General features: G+C 51.1%; 1 protein-coding gene across 1 annotated transcript in view; it reads right to left on the bottom strand.

Moving 5' to 3' along the window:
• NBEAL2 (neurobeachin like 2) overlaps positions 1-11965 on the bottom strand; it is a 149787-nt gene that overhangs the window by 33829 nt on the left and 103993 nt on the right. The window contains exons 28-37 of the mRNA XM_048510517.1: positions 10909-11141; positions 10786-10789; positions 10357-10730; positions 9261-9443; positions 7042-7201; positions 5623-5760; positions 4954-5259; positions 2767-2916; positions 1778-1935; positions 465-589 (exon numbers count right to left, since the gene is read on the bottom strand). Of these exons, the coding sequence (XP_048366474.1) occupies positions 465-589; positions 1778-1935; positions 2767-2916; positions 4954-5259; positions 5623-5760; positions 7042-7201; positions 9261-9443; positions 10357-10730; positions 10786-10789; positions 10909-11141 (1831 nt within the window). The remainder of the gene's footprint in view (positions 1-464; positions 590-1777; positions 1936-2766; positions 2917-4953; positions 5260-5622; positions 5761-7041; positions 7202-9260; positions 9444-10356; positions 10731-10785; positions 10790-10908; positions 11142-11965) is intronic.

Below are 11965 nucleotides of genomic sequence, written 5' to 3'. Positions count from 1 at the left end.
AATTTGGACCTAGACCTCCCCAGTCCTAGCCAGTCATTTTACCACACTGCCTTAGGGGGCCAGCCTGTTTCCAGATCTTGGTGCCTGGGGAAGGTGAAGACTGCCAAGTGACAGCACACCTCGAAGACTCTGACAACAGCCAGGGTGGAAGCCACATAGCAAGTCCAGCACGTACCCTTTTTGTGTCCAGGAATGGGCCACTAACCACACAAACGTGGCAGGGGGCTGCAAAAAAACCAGTTCTTGCCCCTAGCAGTGCCACCCAGTGATGGCGAACCTTTGGCACTCCAGATGTTATGGCCTACAATTCCCATTAGCCCCTGCCAGCACGGCCAATTGGCCATGCTGGCAGGGGCTGGTGGGAATTGTAGGCCATAACATCTGGAGTGCCAAAGGTTCGCCACCATGGCGCATATCTCTGCCACAAAAACTGCTCTTTTCTCCCACCGGCCACTCCCCCTTACCTAGGTTGTCGCGAAGAGCGCTGGCCTCCGTGTGGCTGTCGAAGTTGTAATTGGGCACCAGCTTCAGCCTCATCCGAGAGTAGGTCTCCGCATTCGACAGCTTCCAGTGCATCTTGAGAGGGTTCCTTAAGAGATGGGAGGGGTGATTCCAACGCATCACATTCCCTTCCTCTCCCCACAACAGATGCCTTGTGAGGCAGGTGGGGACTGAGAGAGTTCTGAGAGAACTGTGACTGCCCCAAAAGGTCACCAAGGACCTTCACCGCTGCTTCCACACTCATGGGTGGGACATTTTTTCTCCAGACCAGGTCTAAAGGTGCAGGCCAGGGGGCCCCCCAACCTTTCGGAGCCTTTGAGCACCTTCTGAATTCTGACGCAGGGTGGTAGGCCCAGCCACAAAATGGCTGCCATGGGAGGCAAGGCCAATCGCAAAATGGTTGCCAGAGGAGGTGGAGTCAAATACAAAAAAGAAGCCTAAATGCAAAGTGGAGAGGGTTCCCGAGATAAGCCTGCACAACTCAAGTAACAGAGCAGAGAATCAAAATCTGTTCTCCAGATTAGAGTACACCTGCTCTTAACCACTACACAACGAGCCCAGTGGTGGGATCCAAAATTTTTAGTAACAGGTTCCCATGGTGGTGGGATTCAAACTGTGGCGTAGCCCCAATGGGGATGGGCGGGGCATGATGGGGGCGTGGCCAGGCATTCCGGGGGCGGGGCATTAATAATTTCTCTGTTACTGTAAAAAACTCTTACTGTAAAAAAAAGTTCCTAATTTCCAGCTGGTATCTTTCGGTCCATATAGCAAGTCCTAATGTCTACTTCCAACAGAAACAACTACTTCTCCTCTAATTGACTGCCTGTCAAATAGTTAATACTTTCAAATACTTAATTTTGTTTCTAGAAATCAAAAGAAGGATCCTTTCCTTAAACAAGGAACTTTAGCATATTTCTAAAACATGTTTTCAAAACAGCCCAACAGGGAGAATTATCACGTTTTCTACCTTCGCTAACCAGCCACATAGGAAACAACAGGGCTTTATGATTTTTGGACCTAATGGAATTTCTAATGGAAAAGCGGACCCAATTAGTAACCCCCTCTTGGCACACACCAATAATTAGTGATCCACTCTCGGGAACTGGTGAGAACCTGCTGGATCCCACCTCTGCACGTGCCGCCTGGCCCCACCCACTTTCAAAAAACACTTGGTGGGTGCTGGGAAAGGTACTAGAAACCTCTAGCCTAGGCTGATATATCACTCTTCCAAGGGGGAGCCTGACACGGCTAGGAGAGAAAGGACCCAGCACCCTACCGGTCAGCCCAGGCGGAGCACGGAGAGGTCAGCAGGCGCTTCAGAGCTCTCCACTGCTTCAAGACGGCGTTGTGGTGGTTGTTGAGCTGCTTCAGCATGTTCGTGTGCCGGATGTTCTCGTACTTGGCCCGCTTCATCACCGGTTCCAAGATGAGGTCCTAGCAAAGGGGGAGCCGAAGGGGACGGAGGAGGGGTTGAAGGCACGAGGGCACGACAGCATAAGGGAAGGAAGGAAACGGGAAGGTGCCCTCCAACCCAACACGGGATTTGGCTGAATAGTAGGAGCAGACGGGGGAGAAAATCAGTGAATACCAGAGACCAGCCAGTGTATTTCTAGACAGATCTCTCATGAGGGTGTTGTGGGTTTTTCGGGTTGTATGCAGAGGTGGGATCCAGCAGGTTCTCACAGGTTCCCGAGAGTAGGTTACTAACTATTTGTGTGTGCCGAGAGGGGGTGACTAATTGGTGATTAATCTGGTGCCAGTTAGACGGTATAGGACGGGGTGTCCAACTCTGACGCTTCAGATGTAACAGGTTCCCATGGTGGTGGGATTCAAACTGTGGCGTAGCACCAATGGGGCTGGGTGGGGCATGATGGGGGCGTGGCCGGGCATTCCGGGGGCAGGGCATTCCTGGGCGGGGCTGTGGCAAGGATGCAGCCACTGCGCCGGTCTTTGGGCGGGAAACAAATGCACGCAGGCGCAGGCTGCCACACACACCGGTGCACCTCCTGCTAGACTGCTCCAAGTTCTGTGCACTACTGCTGAGAGGAGGGGCGTAACTGAGGCAAAAATCACGTGGCAAAATCACCAATTAGTAACCCCCTCTCGGCACACACAAATAATTAGTAACCTACACTCGGGAACCTGTGAGAACCTGCTGGATCCCACTTCTGGTTGGGTGTCACGATGCAGTATGTGCAGACATGCATGGAAGTACCCGGCCCGGGCTCTCTGCACAAACTCAGGGAATGTCCCTTTTCACCTTACCTGGAACTTCCTCCTGCTCTCCGCTTTCTCCTTCTCTCTCCTCAAGGAGCTGCTCATCAGAGCGTCGTAACAGGAGTTCCAGAAGTTGGACATGTGGTCGTGGCTCTTGGCAAACGTGTCCATTTCAAACTGGGTCATGTTGGGCTGCACCTACCGAAGGAGACCCAGACGGAAAAGTCACCGAGAAATCTTGACCTCTCGAGGCAAGCGACGCCCCACATTGAAGGTCTTTGTCCACCTCTAAGAGCCAAACTGCACTTCACGCCAGCCACGTGTTCAACGTGGGGTTGCTGACGGTATTTTACAGACAAATTTTGACCATGTAGAAAATCATACGAGAGCCTGGCTTGGAGAAAACAAATGATTGTGTTCTCCCATGCCTTTTTGAAGGGTTTTCTGAACAATATATTCAGAGAGATACTTAAGTAGCAGAAATGCGCAGGTAAAAATCAAGGTATGCAGAGATGCTGAGTTTGCTTTTTCATAAAGAATGTTTGCTAGCTTAAAGGGAAAAAGGTTAAGGGGGTATAAAAACAAGAAAAGCTATACTATGCGATATGGTGGGTACTTAATTATGACAAATGTGATAAATACACATGAAATTTTTTCTTCTTCTTGAGAATACCCAAGAATGGAGTTGATTTAATGTATAGTATAATTATTGTATCATTTTTTTTTCCTTTGGCAAGATATTGCTGGCACCGCACTCTGTTATGGACTTTTGCGGTTTGCTTTCTGCTGTTTCAGATATATAGCACTGAATAAGGAATTTAGCTTCTTATGAACCATACCTTTTTATGTTTAGGATTTGTGATGCATTTCAGCACACTGTTATGTAAAATTGTATTACAGTTTAAGAACTTATGTCAATAAGATATATCTGAGTTTTGAGACTATAGTAGACTATTTATTTGACTATAATCGTTGATGTTTATACTACCAGCCAGCCGGTGTGCTGCGCTATTTCCTGGGTACTTAATTATGACAAATGTGATAAATACACATGAAATTTCTTCTTCTTCTTGAGAATACCTACAAACGGAGTTGATTTAATGTATAGTATAATTATTGTATCAATTTTTTTCCTCTAACTATACTATACTTGTGTGTTTGAAACTTCCTCCTCTTGTATTTCTTTTTGAAATTGAGCAATAAAAACAATTTTTTAAAAAAGAAAAGCTATACTAGCAAATACACAGTTAAGACTACGTCTTGCTTTCTATCTAGCCTCGTGGCTAATGTAGTCTCTCTAGGGTAACATAAGAACATAAGAACATAAGAACAAGCCAGCTGGATCAGACCAGAGTCCATCTAGTCCAGCTCTCTGCTACTCGCAGTGGCCCACCAGGTGCCTTTGGGAGCTCACGGGCAGGAGGTGAAAGCAATGGCCTTCTGCGGCTGCTGCTCCCGAGCACCTGGTCTGCTAAGGCATTTGCAATCTCAGAACAAAGAAAACAGTTAACTTTATAACCTCTGATATACGTGCTTGCTAACATGTAAGCAATGACGATTTACTGACCAACAGCTGATCAATAGACTGGGTCATTAAACAGTGACCTCACTACCTTGTTTACATACAAACAGTTAACTCTTTAGTATCTGAGTTGTGACAGGCACTTGGAAAATTACCAACACTTTTCAAGTATAGCTGTTTTGGCACCTGGAGGGTGGGGGCAAGATCACCTCCCCTCCCTGTAGTTCCTCTAATCCAGAGGTGTCCAACTCTGGTGCCCCAGATGTTAATGGAATAACATCTGTAGAGAACTGCGCAGAAGTTCCCTACCTCTGTGTGAAACTGAGTTGCCTTCGGGCAGTGCCAACCGCAAAAGACGAGTGAGAGAATAAACTCAGTGCTGTGGAGGCAGTTATTTTAATCTGCACAGCCAATCAGATATGCGAACAACACGGCACCAATATGGCGCCTGTACAGCCACGTGGCTAACAGGGAACATCGCTTCCCCCTATGTTGTGGGTCAGAGAAAGATCAGTCCTCGCGGAATTCTGTAAAATGGCATCAGTGGCCACGCCTGTCATAAAGTGTAGTTTGGCTCCAGTGCTGCGGTGCACAACCCAACCAAAATCTTGCCTGTTCCAAGAGGTTGTTCTATTTGACCTTTGGGGCCCTCTCGTTTGTTATAGGATTCTACGAGACGTGCAAAGGCCTTTTGTTTACCTGGTGCCACTTACTTGTTTCTCGATGAATGCCTGCCACTCTGGAGTGGTGCAGAACAACTGGAAGTCCTCGAAGAATGTGGGGCTGCCGTTGGTGGGGGGCAGGGAAGGGAGAAAGAGGTGGAGCTGCAGGGTCTCGTAACACTGGTCCATCAGCGTGCGGATGATGGGCACCAGCCAGGATACGGCCTCCGACTTGGTGTGCAGCAAGCGCTGGAGCGGAGTTTCCAGCTTGCCCAGCAGGTAGCAAGCTTCCTCTTTCTTTGGAGCTGAGGCTGTTTGCAAAAGGGTGTGGAGCTTCGCGTAGGCCAAGGGCTGCAGCTAGAGAAAAGAGCGAAGGAGAAGAAGAGTTTGCATTTATATCCCCCCTTCCTCTCCTGCAAGGAGACCCAAAGGGGCTGACAATCTCCTTTCCCTTCCCTCTCTCCCCACAACAAACACCCTGCGAGGTGGGTGGGGCTGAGAGAACTCCGAAGAACTGTGACTAGCCCAAGGGCACAGTCAAAGCCTCCCAAGTCAAGGAAACGTGGTGGGCGAGCGAGTGAAGCAGTGAGCGGGGGAAGGGGCAAGCGAATGCGCCCCCTATGATGCCCGCAAGTGGTGCTTGGGGCGTAGGCTCCCTCTGTCCCCCCCCCCCCCAAGGTACGCTCCTGCAGAAGGCTGAGTTCTGGTCTTACTGCTTACCTGCACGTCTTCTAACATAATATAGCCGACTAGCAAACGCAGGCCGATCTGGGCCATCTCCTTCAAGTCTGAGGTACCGTTGGCCAGGTGGTACCAGACCGCCAACCTCTCCAGCAGGTTGTTGACACCTTCGTAGACCTGGAGTGAGACGGCAAAGGTAACAATGATATCCCTCTAAGCCAGTGGTGGCGAACCTTTGGCACTCCAGATGTTATGGACTACAATTCCCATCAGCCCTTGCCAGCATGGTCAATTAGCCATGCTGGCAGGGGCTGATGGGAATTGTAGTCTATAACATCTGGAATGCCAAAGGTTCACCACCACGGCTCTAAACAGTATTTCTGCTGGAAAAAGGTTAAGGTTGTCAGTTCACAAGACATGAACAAGGCTGTTAACAATAGGATATTGATTTTGGAGGATACTGAGTCAACCTCGAACTGGCTACTTGAAACTGACTTCTGTCGAGACTGAACTCAGGTTGTGAGCAGAGCTCAGACTGCAGTACTGCGGATTATCACTCTGTGCCACAGGGCATTGGAAAAACTGGGGGGGAAATCCTCAGGAAAATAAAATCCCCAGGGTGGGTGGGCTGTGACCAGATGCCAGGGCCCCTGCCGCCTCTTCCCAGGGTGGGTGGGTTACAACCAGATGTCGGGCCCCCTCCCCCTGGGGGTGGATGGGCCATGACCAGGTGATGGGTTCCTTCCCCCCTCCCAACTAGACGACCAAAAACAAATGACAAGTTTTCCCACTGAGAACAATGGAAGATCCTGGACTGAGAACAATGGAAGATTCTTACCCCCAGGGTGGGGGGGGGCAGAACCAGAGGATAGGCCCCCTCCCTACACCTACGCCATCCCTACCCCCCCCCCCGCCCCCAGTCTTTGCATCTCTGTGTGCTGTTTTCTGTCACCATGGACCCAAAGGAGGAGGAGGAGGAGGAGGAGGAGGAGGAGGAGGAGGAGGAGGAGGAGGAGGAGGAGGAGGAAGAAGAAGAAGAAGAAGAAGAAGAAGAAGAAGAAGAAGAAGAAGAAGAAGAAGAAGAAGAAGAAGAAGAAGAAGAAGAAGAAGAGGAGGAGGAGGAGTTTGGATTTATATCCCCCCTTTCTCTCCTGCTGGAGACTCAAAGGGGCTGACAATCTCCTTGCCCTTCCCCCCTCACAACAAACACCCTGTGAGGTAGGTGGGGCTGAGAGAGCTCCGAGAAGCTGTGACTAGCCCAAGGTCACCCAGCTGGTGTGTGTGGGAGTGCACAGTCTAATCTGAATTCCCCAGATAAGCCTCCACAGCTCAGGCGGCAGAGCTGGGAATCAAACCTGGTTCCTCCAGATTAGATACACGAGCTCTTAACCTCCTACGCCACTGCTGGAGAAAGCAAGGTTACTTATGTCCACACACCTGACCAGGTAACTTGCTCACCTTCTCACTCCACAAGGCCGGGTTGCTGTGACCCTCTGAAAACAAGAAATCCTGGAGGAGGCGCAGAAGTTTCAGCGCATTCTGCGTGAGGCCGGGCAGCATCGCCGGAGGGGACTCCTTGATGTCCGTCAAGGCCGACTCCAGCATCATCTCCAGAAGGCTGGGAGGGAAAGAAAACACACAAGATGGAGAAGTCCAGTTTCGGCTAACAGTGAAATGTGTACCACAACTTCTGGGCCACACCTCACTCATGTCTTATATATGAAACCGGGAGGGGGGGGGGGTTTCCAACATGGTGCCCGGGGGCACCTTTCCTGATCTCCACTAACTGTTTTTTAGAAAGTAGGTGAGGCTAGGAGTGGATCTTGCCCAGCAGAATTTCTAATTGGCCACTGGAGATTTGATTGGAGGGACAGATTGAAACAATACTGTTTCAACAGCAAATCATTTTATTGCATGATTCATTTATTATTTGTTTATAAATACTTAAACCCCGCCTCAAACAAAAGCCTCAGGGCAGCTGACACAGTTCAAAAACAATAAAAAAAACCCACAACTAAAACATCATAAATACATTAAAACAATTAAAACACAATTGAAATAGCATAAAAATTAACCCCTACTCCCACTTCCCCGCCCCCACCCCTCTCACTTCATTCCCAGGGTTCCCCCCCCCGACACAAATTAACCCCTCTGCACTTGGGCTTCATGTGTCTAATTGACTCTGCCTCCTGCAGCCGCCATTTTGCGTTTGTGCCTACCAGAGTGTCGAAGGCACCCACTGGCTCAAAAGAGGGGATTCCCCAGTGGTGGGATCCAAAAATTCTAGTAACAGGTTCCCATGGTGGTGGGATTCCAACAGTGGCGTAGCGCCAGTGGGGCTGGGCGGGGCACGACAGGGGCGTGGCCAGGCATTCCAGGGGCGGGGCATTAACAATTTCTCTGTTACTGTAAAAAAACTCTTACTGTAAAAAAAAGTTCCTAATTTCCAGCTGGTATCTTTCTGTCCATAATTCAAACCCATTTTAGTAAGTCCTATCATCTACTGCCAACAGAGACAACTACTTCTCTAATTGACTGCCTGTCAAATACTTAATACTTTCAAATACTTAATTTTGTTTCTAGAAATCAAAAGAAGGATACTTTCCTTAAACAAGGAACTTTACCATATTACTAAAACATGTTTTTAAAACAGCCCAACAACAGGGAGAATTGTCCCGTTCTCTACCTTCGCTAACCAGCCACATAGGAAACAACAGGACTTTATGATTTTTGGACCTAATGGAATTTCTAACGGATAAACAGACCCAATTAGTAAACCCCTCTCGGCACACACAAATAATTAGTAACCCAGTCTTGGGAACTGGTAAGAACATGCTGGATCCCACTTCTGGGCGTCCCTCTGTATTAAGCTGTTTAAATGAGGAAAAATAAGCACGGAATGCACTAAAGGTACTTGGAAGGTGGGATCAGAAAGCTGTTCTCCACAAATTCCCGAGAGTAGGTTACTAACTATTTGTGTGTGCCGAGAGGGGGTTACTCATTGGTGATTTTGCCACGTGATTTTTGCCTTAGTTATGCCCCTCCTCTCAGCAGTAGCGCAGAACTTGAAGCAGTCTAGCAGGAGGTGCACCAGCGTGCGTGGCAGCCTGTGCCTGCGTGCATTCGTTTCCCGCCCAAGGACCGGCGCAGTGGCTGCATCCTTGCCACAGCCCCGCCCAGGAATGCTCCACCCCGGAATGCCCGGCCCATTACCCCACGTCGTGCCCCGCCCAGCCCCACTGGCACTACGCCACAGTTTGAATCCCACCACCATGGGAACCTGCTACTAAAATTTTTGGATCCCACCACTGGGCGTGCCACAAAGACTTGGATAGACTCAGAGCAGCCTGACGGGACAGGCCCGAGGGGAGGGATGTGGGGGGACCAGCTGGCATATGCCCGTGGGCATATGAGCCCACATGTCCCCGTGAGCGCTCTGCCTCTGAGCACGCCATCCGTGCCACCCTGACCCAGCTCGTAATGACTCCTTGAGCATGAATGGATGTAAGAGAGTATATTTTACACTTTCCGGCTCCCGCTGCACACGCCCTGTCAGGCATTCAATGCAGGGCGGAAGACCACTGCGGAAAAACTCGGGTGGAATCCTGAACCCTCTTCCCTGCTCCGCAGAGAGACCCGATGCTCCCGCAGCACCGTTCGGGCGGCCGTCCACCTACCTCCGCTTGATCTCGTCCGGGGGGCGCACCAGCTCGCAGGCCGAGCCCAGCTTGGTGAGGACAGAGAAGACCTGGCCCCGCTCCTTCCAGGCCGCGTCGTCCCACCCCTCCACCCCTCGCCAGGTGACGGAGAAGATGATGTTGGTGAGGAGGTTGCAGAGTTCTTCCTCGGGGGTTTGCTGCAGAGGACGAGACCCGGAGAGGGGCTGCAGGTTTCGGCGAGCAGGTTTTTGCAAGGCAAGTGTTTGGTTTAGATCAGTGATGGCGAACCTTTTCGAGACCGAGTGCCCAAACTGCAACCCAAAACCCACTTATTTATCACAAAGTGCCAACACGGCAATTTAACCTGAATGCTGAGGTTTTCGTTTAGAAAAAAGCGGTTAGCTCGAAGCGTGTTACTTTCGGGGAGTAAGCTTGGTGGTGAGTCGATGGCTTTGCTTTGAAGCAACGGTGCAACTCTTTAATGGAGTGAATGCGACCCGTGGAGGGTTTACTCGAAGCAAGCCCCATTCCCAGCAACCGAGCCTACTCCCAGGTAAAGGATTGCGCTTTTGTTCTTTGCATGAAAATCAGTGGGGTTTAACAGCGCTTAACAGGGTTACCTACACTGCTTCCCCAAAACTGGGTCTTAGGTTTAATGCTGATAATCGAGCCCAGCGGCCCAGGCCAGCCTAGATGTGGGGTGGGAATACTCTGTTTGCGATGCCCACAGAGAGGGCTCTGAGTGCCACCTCTGGCACCCGTGCCATAGGTTCGCCACCACTGGTTTAGATTATGGAACCCTTCCTGTTCCCCTGCTACCCGCAGGGTGCTTGGATTGGTCAGTCTGCGGTGGGATCACCAGACCGGTTTGGGAAAGGGTGGGTGGGTGTCTGAACCGGCCAGCCTGCGGCCCGAGGCTTCGCCAGGCCAGGCCGAGGAGGCCGAGGGAGGGCTACCTCAGCGGGCTCGCTTGGAGCACACAGTCAGCCCTCTCAAGGGATGGATCCGGTCCCCAGCAGTTTTGGACACCCTGCTCTAGAGAAGCTGCTTGAGTTCCATCCAGCACCTCCGAACCACCTGCCCACAGCTGAGGGAGGAGGGAGACTCACCTGCCGGGTTGCTTGTGTTGAGGAATGTTATGCGGCTGGGCAAAGGTCTCTGAGCCTGGTAGCTGGTTTCATCCAACTTGCACGTTGGAGAGGAGGCTGGGAGCTCTTCCGGCCGGGGGGGGGTGCCCCAGGAAGGACTTGAGAAGTTCTCCAGCCGGGGAAGGGTCCGGGCAGGCTGACCCGGTGCGATCCGGTTCTCAGCGCTCACCGGCGTGGCAGCGGAGCTGCTACTATACCCACGTCCAAGCCAAGGTCGAAGGGGGACATGGAGAAAAGGGGAAAGAGGGTGGTAGACTTTGTCCACGTGGATCATGTCGCCAGCGTGGCCCTCACCCTGCCCGGGAAGATCAACGATGTTGGAGGGAGGGAGGAGGAGTGGCTGGCGAGATCCAACGAGTCAAAGGACTTGAAGCCGTAGGGGTGGAACGATTTGCCTCGCTGGTTGGTCGGGGAGATGGAGTGGTCAGAAAAACCTTCCGACAGCTCTTGGTCGAGGAGCCCTGCGTTGGCTCAGCCCAGCGGGAGGAAGGCGGTCCCGAGATCTTGGAGGAGTTCACGACAGAAGGCGGAGACTCAGGGCCTCCGCGGGCTCCTTCCCCGTTTCTGGAGCTGGTTGGCTGGACAGCCTCAGGAGCTCTAAGCAGCCCCCGCTGTTGCTGGAGCCGGACAAACTGTGTTGGCGGGACTCGTAGGACTCCTTGACGTACAGCTTGGTGAGGGTATCTTGCCAGCCGGCCAACTTGGCCAGTTGCTTCACCATGTCGTGCTGGGAGTAGATCAGGTGGAAGAGCTTGGAGAGGAAGCAGGAAGCGTTTAGTGACCAGTTTGGAGCTGCGAGCCTCCAAGAGCAGAATTACAGAATCATAGAGTTGGAAGAGACCCCCAGAGCCATCAAGTCCAACCCTCTGCCATGCAGGAATCCACAATCAAAGCACTCGCAACCTATGTTCATCCAGCCTCTGTTTAGAAACCTCCAAAGAAGGAGACTCCACCAAACAAGTTGCTCTATGATTCTGTAATTCTGCTCTTTGGGTGACCCAATGAATAACTCGACCACTTTACTCCAGTCTTGCAGACTGAAGGCCACGGCTTCCCTTATTCCCATATCACAGAATCATAGAGTTGGAAGAGACCCCAAAGGCCACCCAGTCCAACCCTCTGCCATGCAGGAACACACACAGATGGCCATCCAGCCTCTCCTTAAAAATCTCCAGAGATGGAGACTCCACCGCACTCCGAGGTGGTGCATTCCACTGTCAAACAGCCCTGACTGTCAGGAAGTTGTTCTCTTTTCTCTTTTCCTGCACCTTGAACCCATTACTCCTGGTTCTAGTCTCTAGAGCAGCAGAAAACAAGCTTGCTCCCTCACCAACATGACATCCCTTCAAATATCTAAGCAGGGCTATCATGTCACCTCTTAACCTTCTCTTCACCAAACGAAACATCCCCAGCTCCCTAAGTCTCTCCTCGTAGGGCATGGATTCCAGACCTTTGACCATTTTGGTCACCCTCTTCCAGCTTGTCAATATCCTTCTTGAGTTGTGGTGCCCAGAACTGCACACAATATTCCAGGTGAGGTCTAACCAATGCAGAAGAGAGAGGTACAATTATCAT

This window comes from Sphaerodactylus townsendi, linkage group LG11 (genome assembly GCF_021028975.2).
Source record: "Sphaerodactylus townsendi isolate TG3544 linkage group LG11, MPM_Stown_v2.3, whole genome shotgun sequence".
Classification (NCBI taxonomy): Eukaryota; Metazoa; Chordata; class Lepidosauria; order Squamata; family Sphaerodactylidae; genus Sphaerodactylus; species Sphaerodactylus townsendi.
The sequence above is the reverse complement of the archived record's forward strand: the minus strand, read 5'-3'. Positions and strand labels throughout refer to the sequence as shown.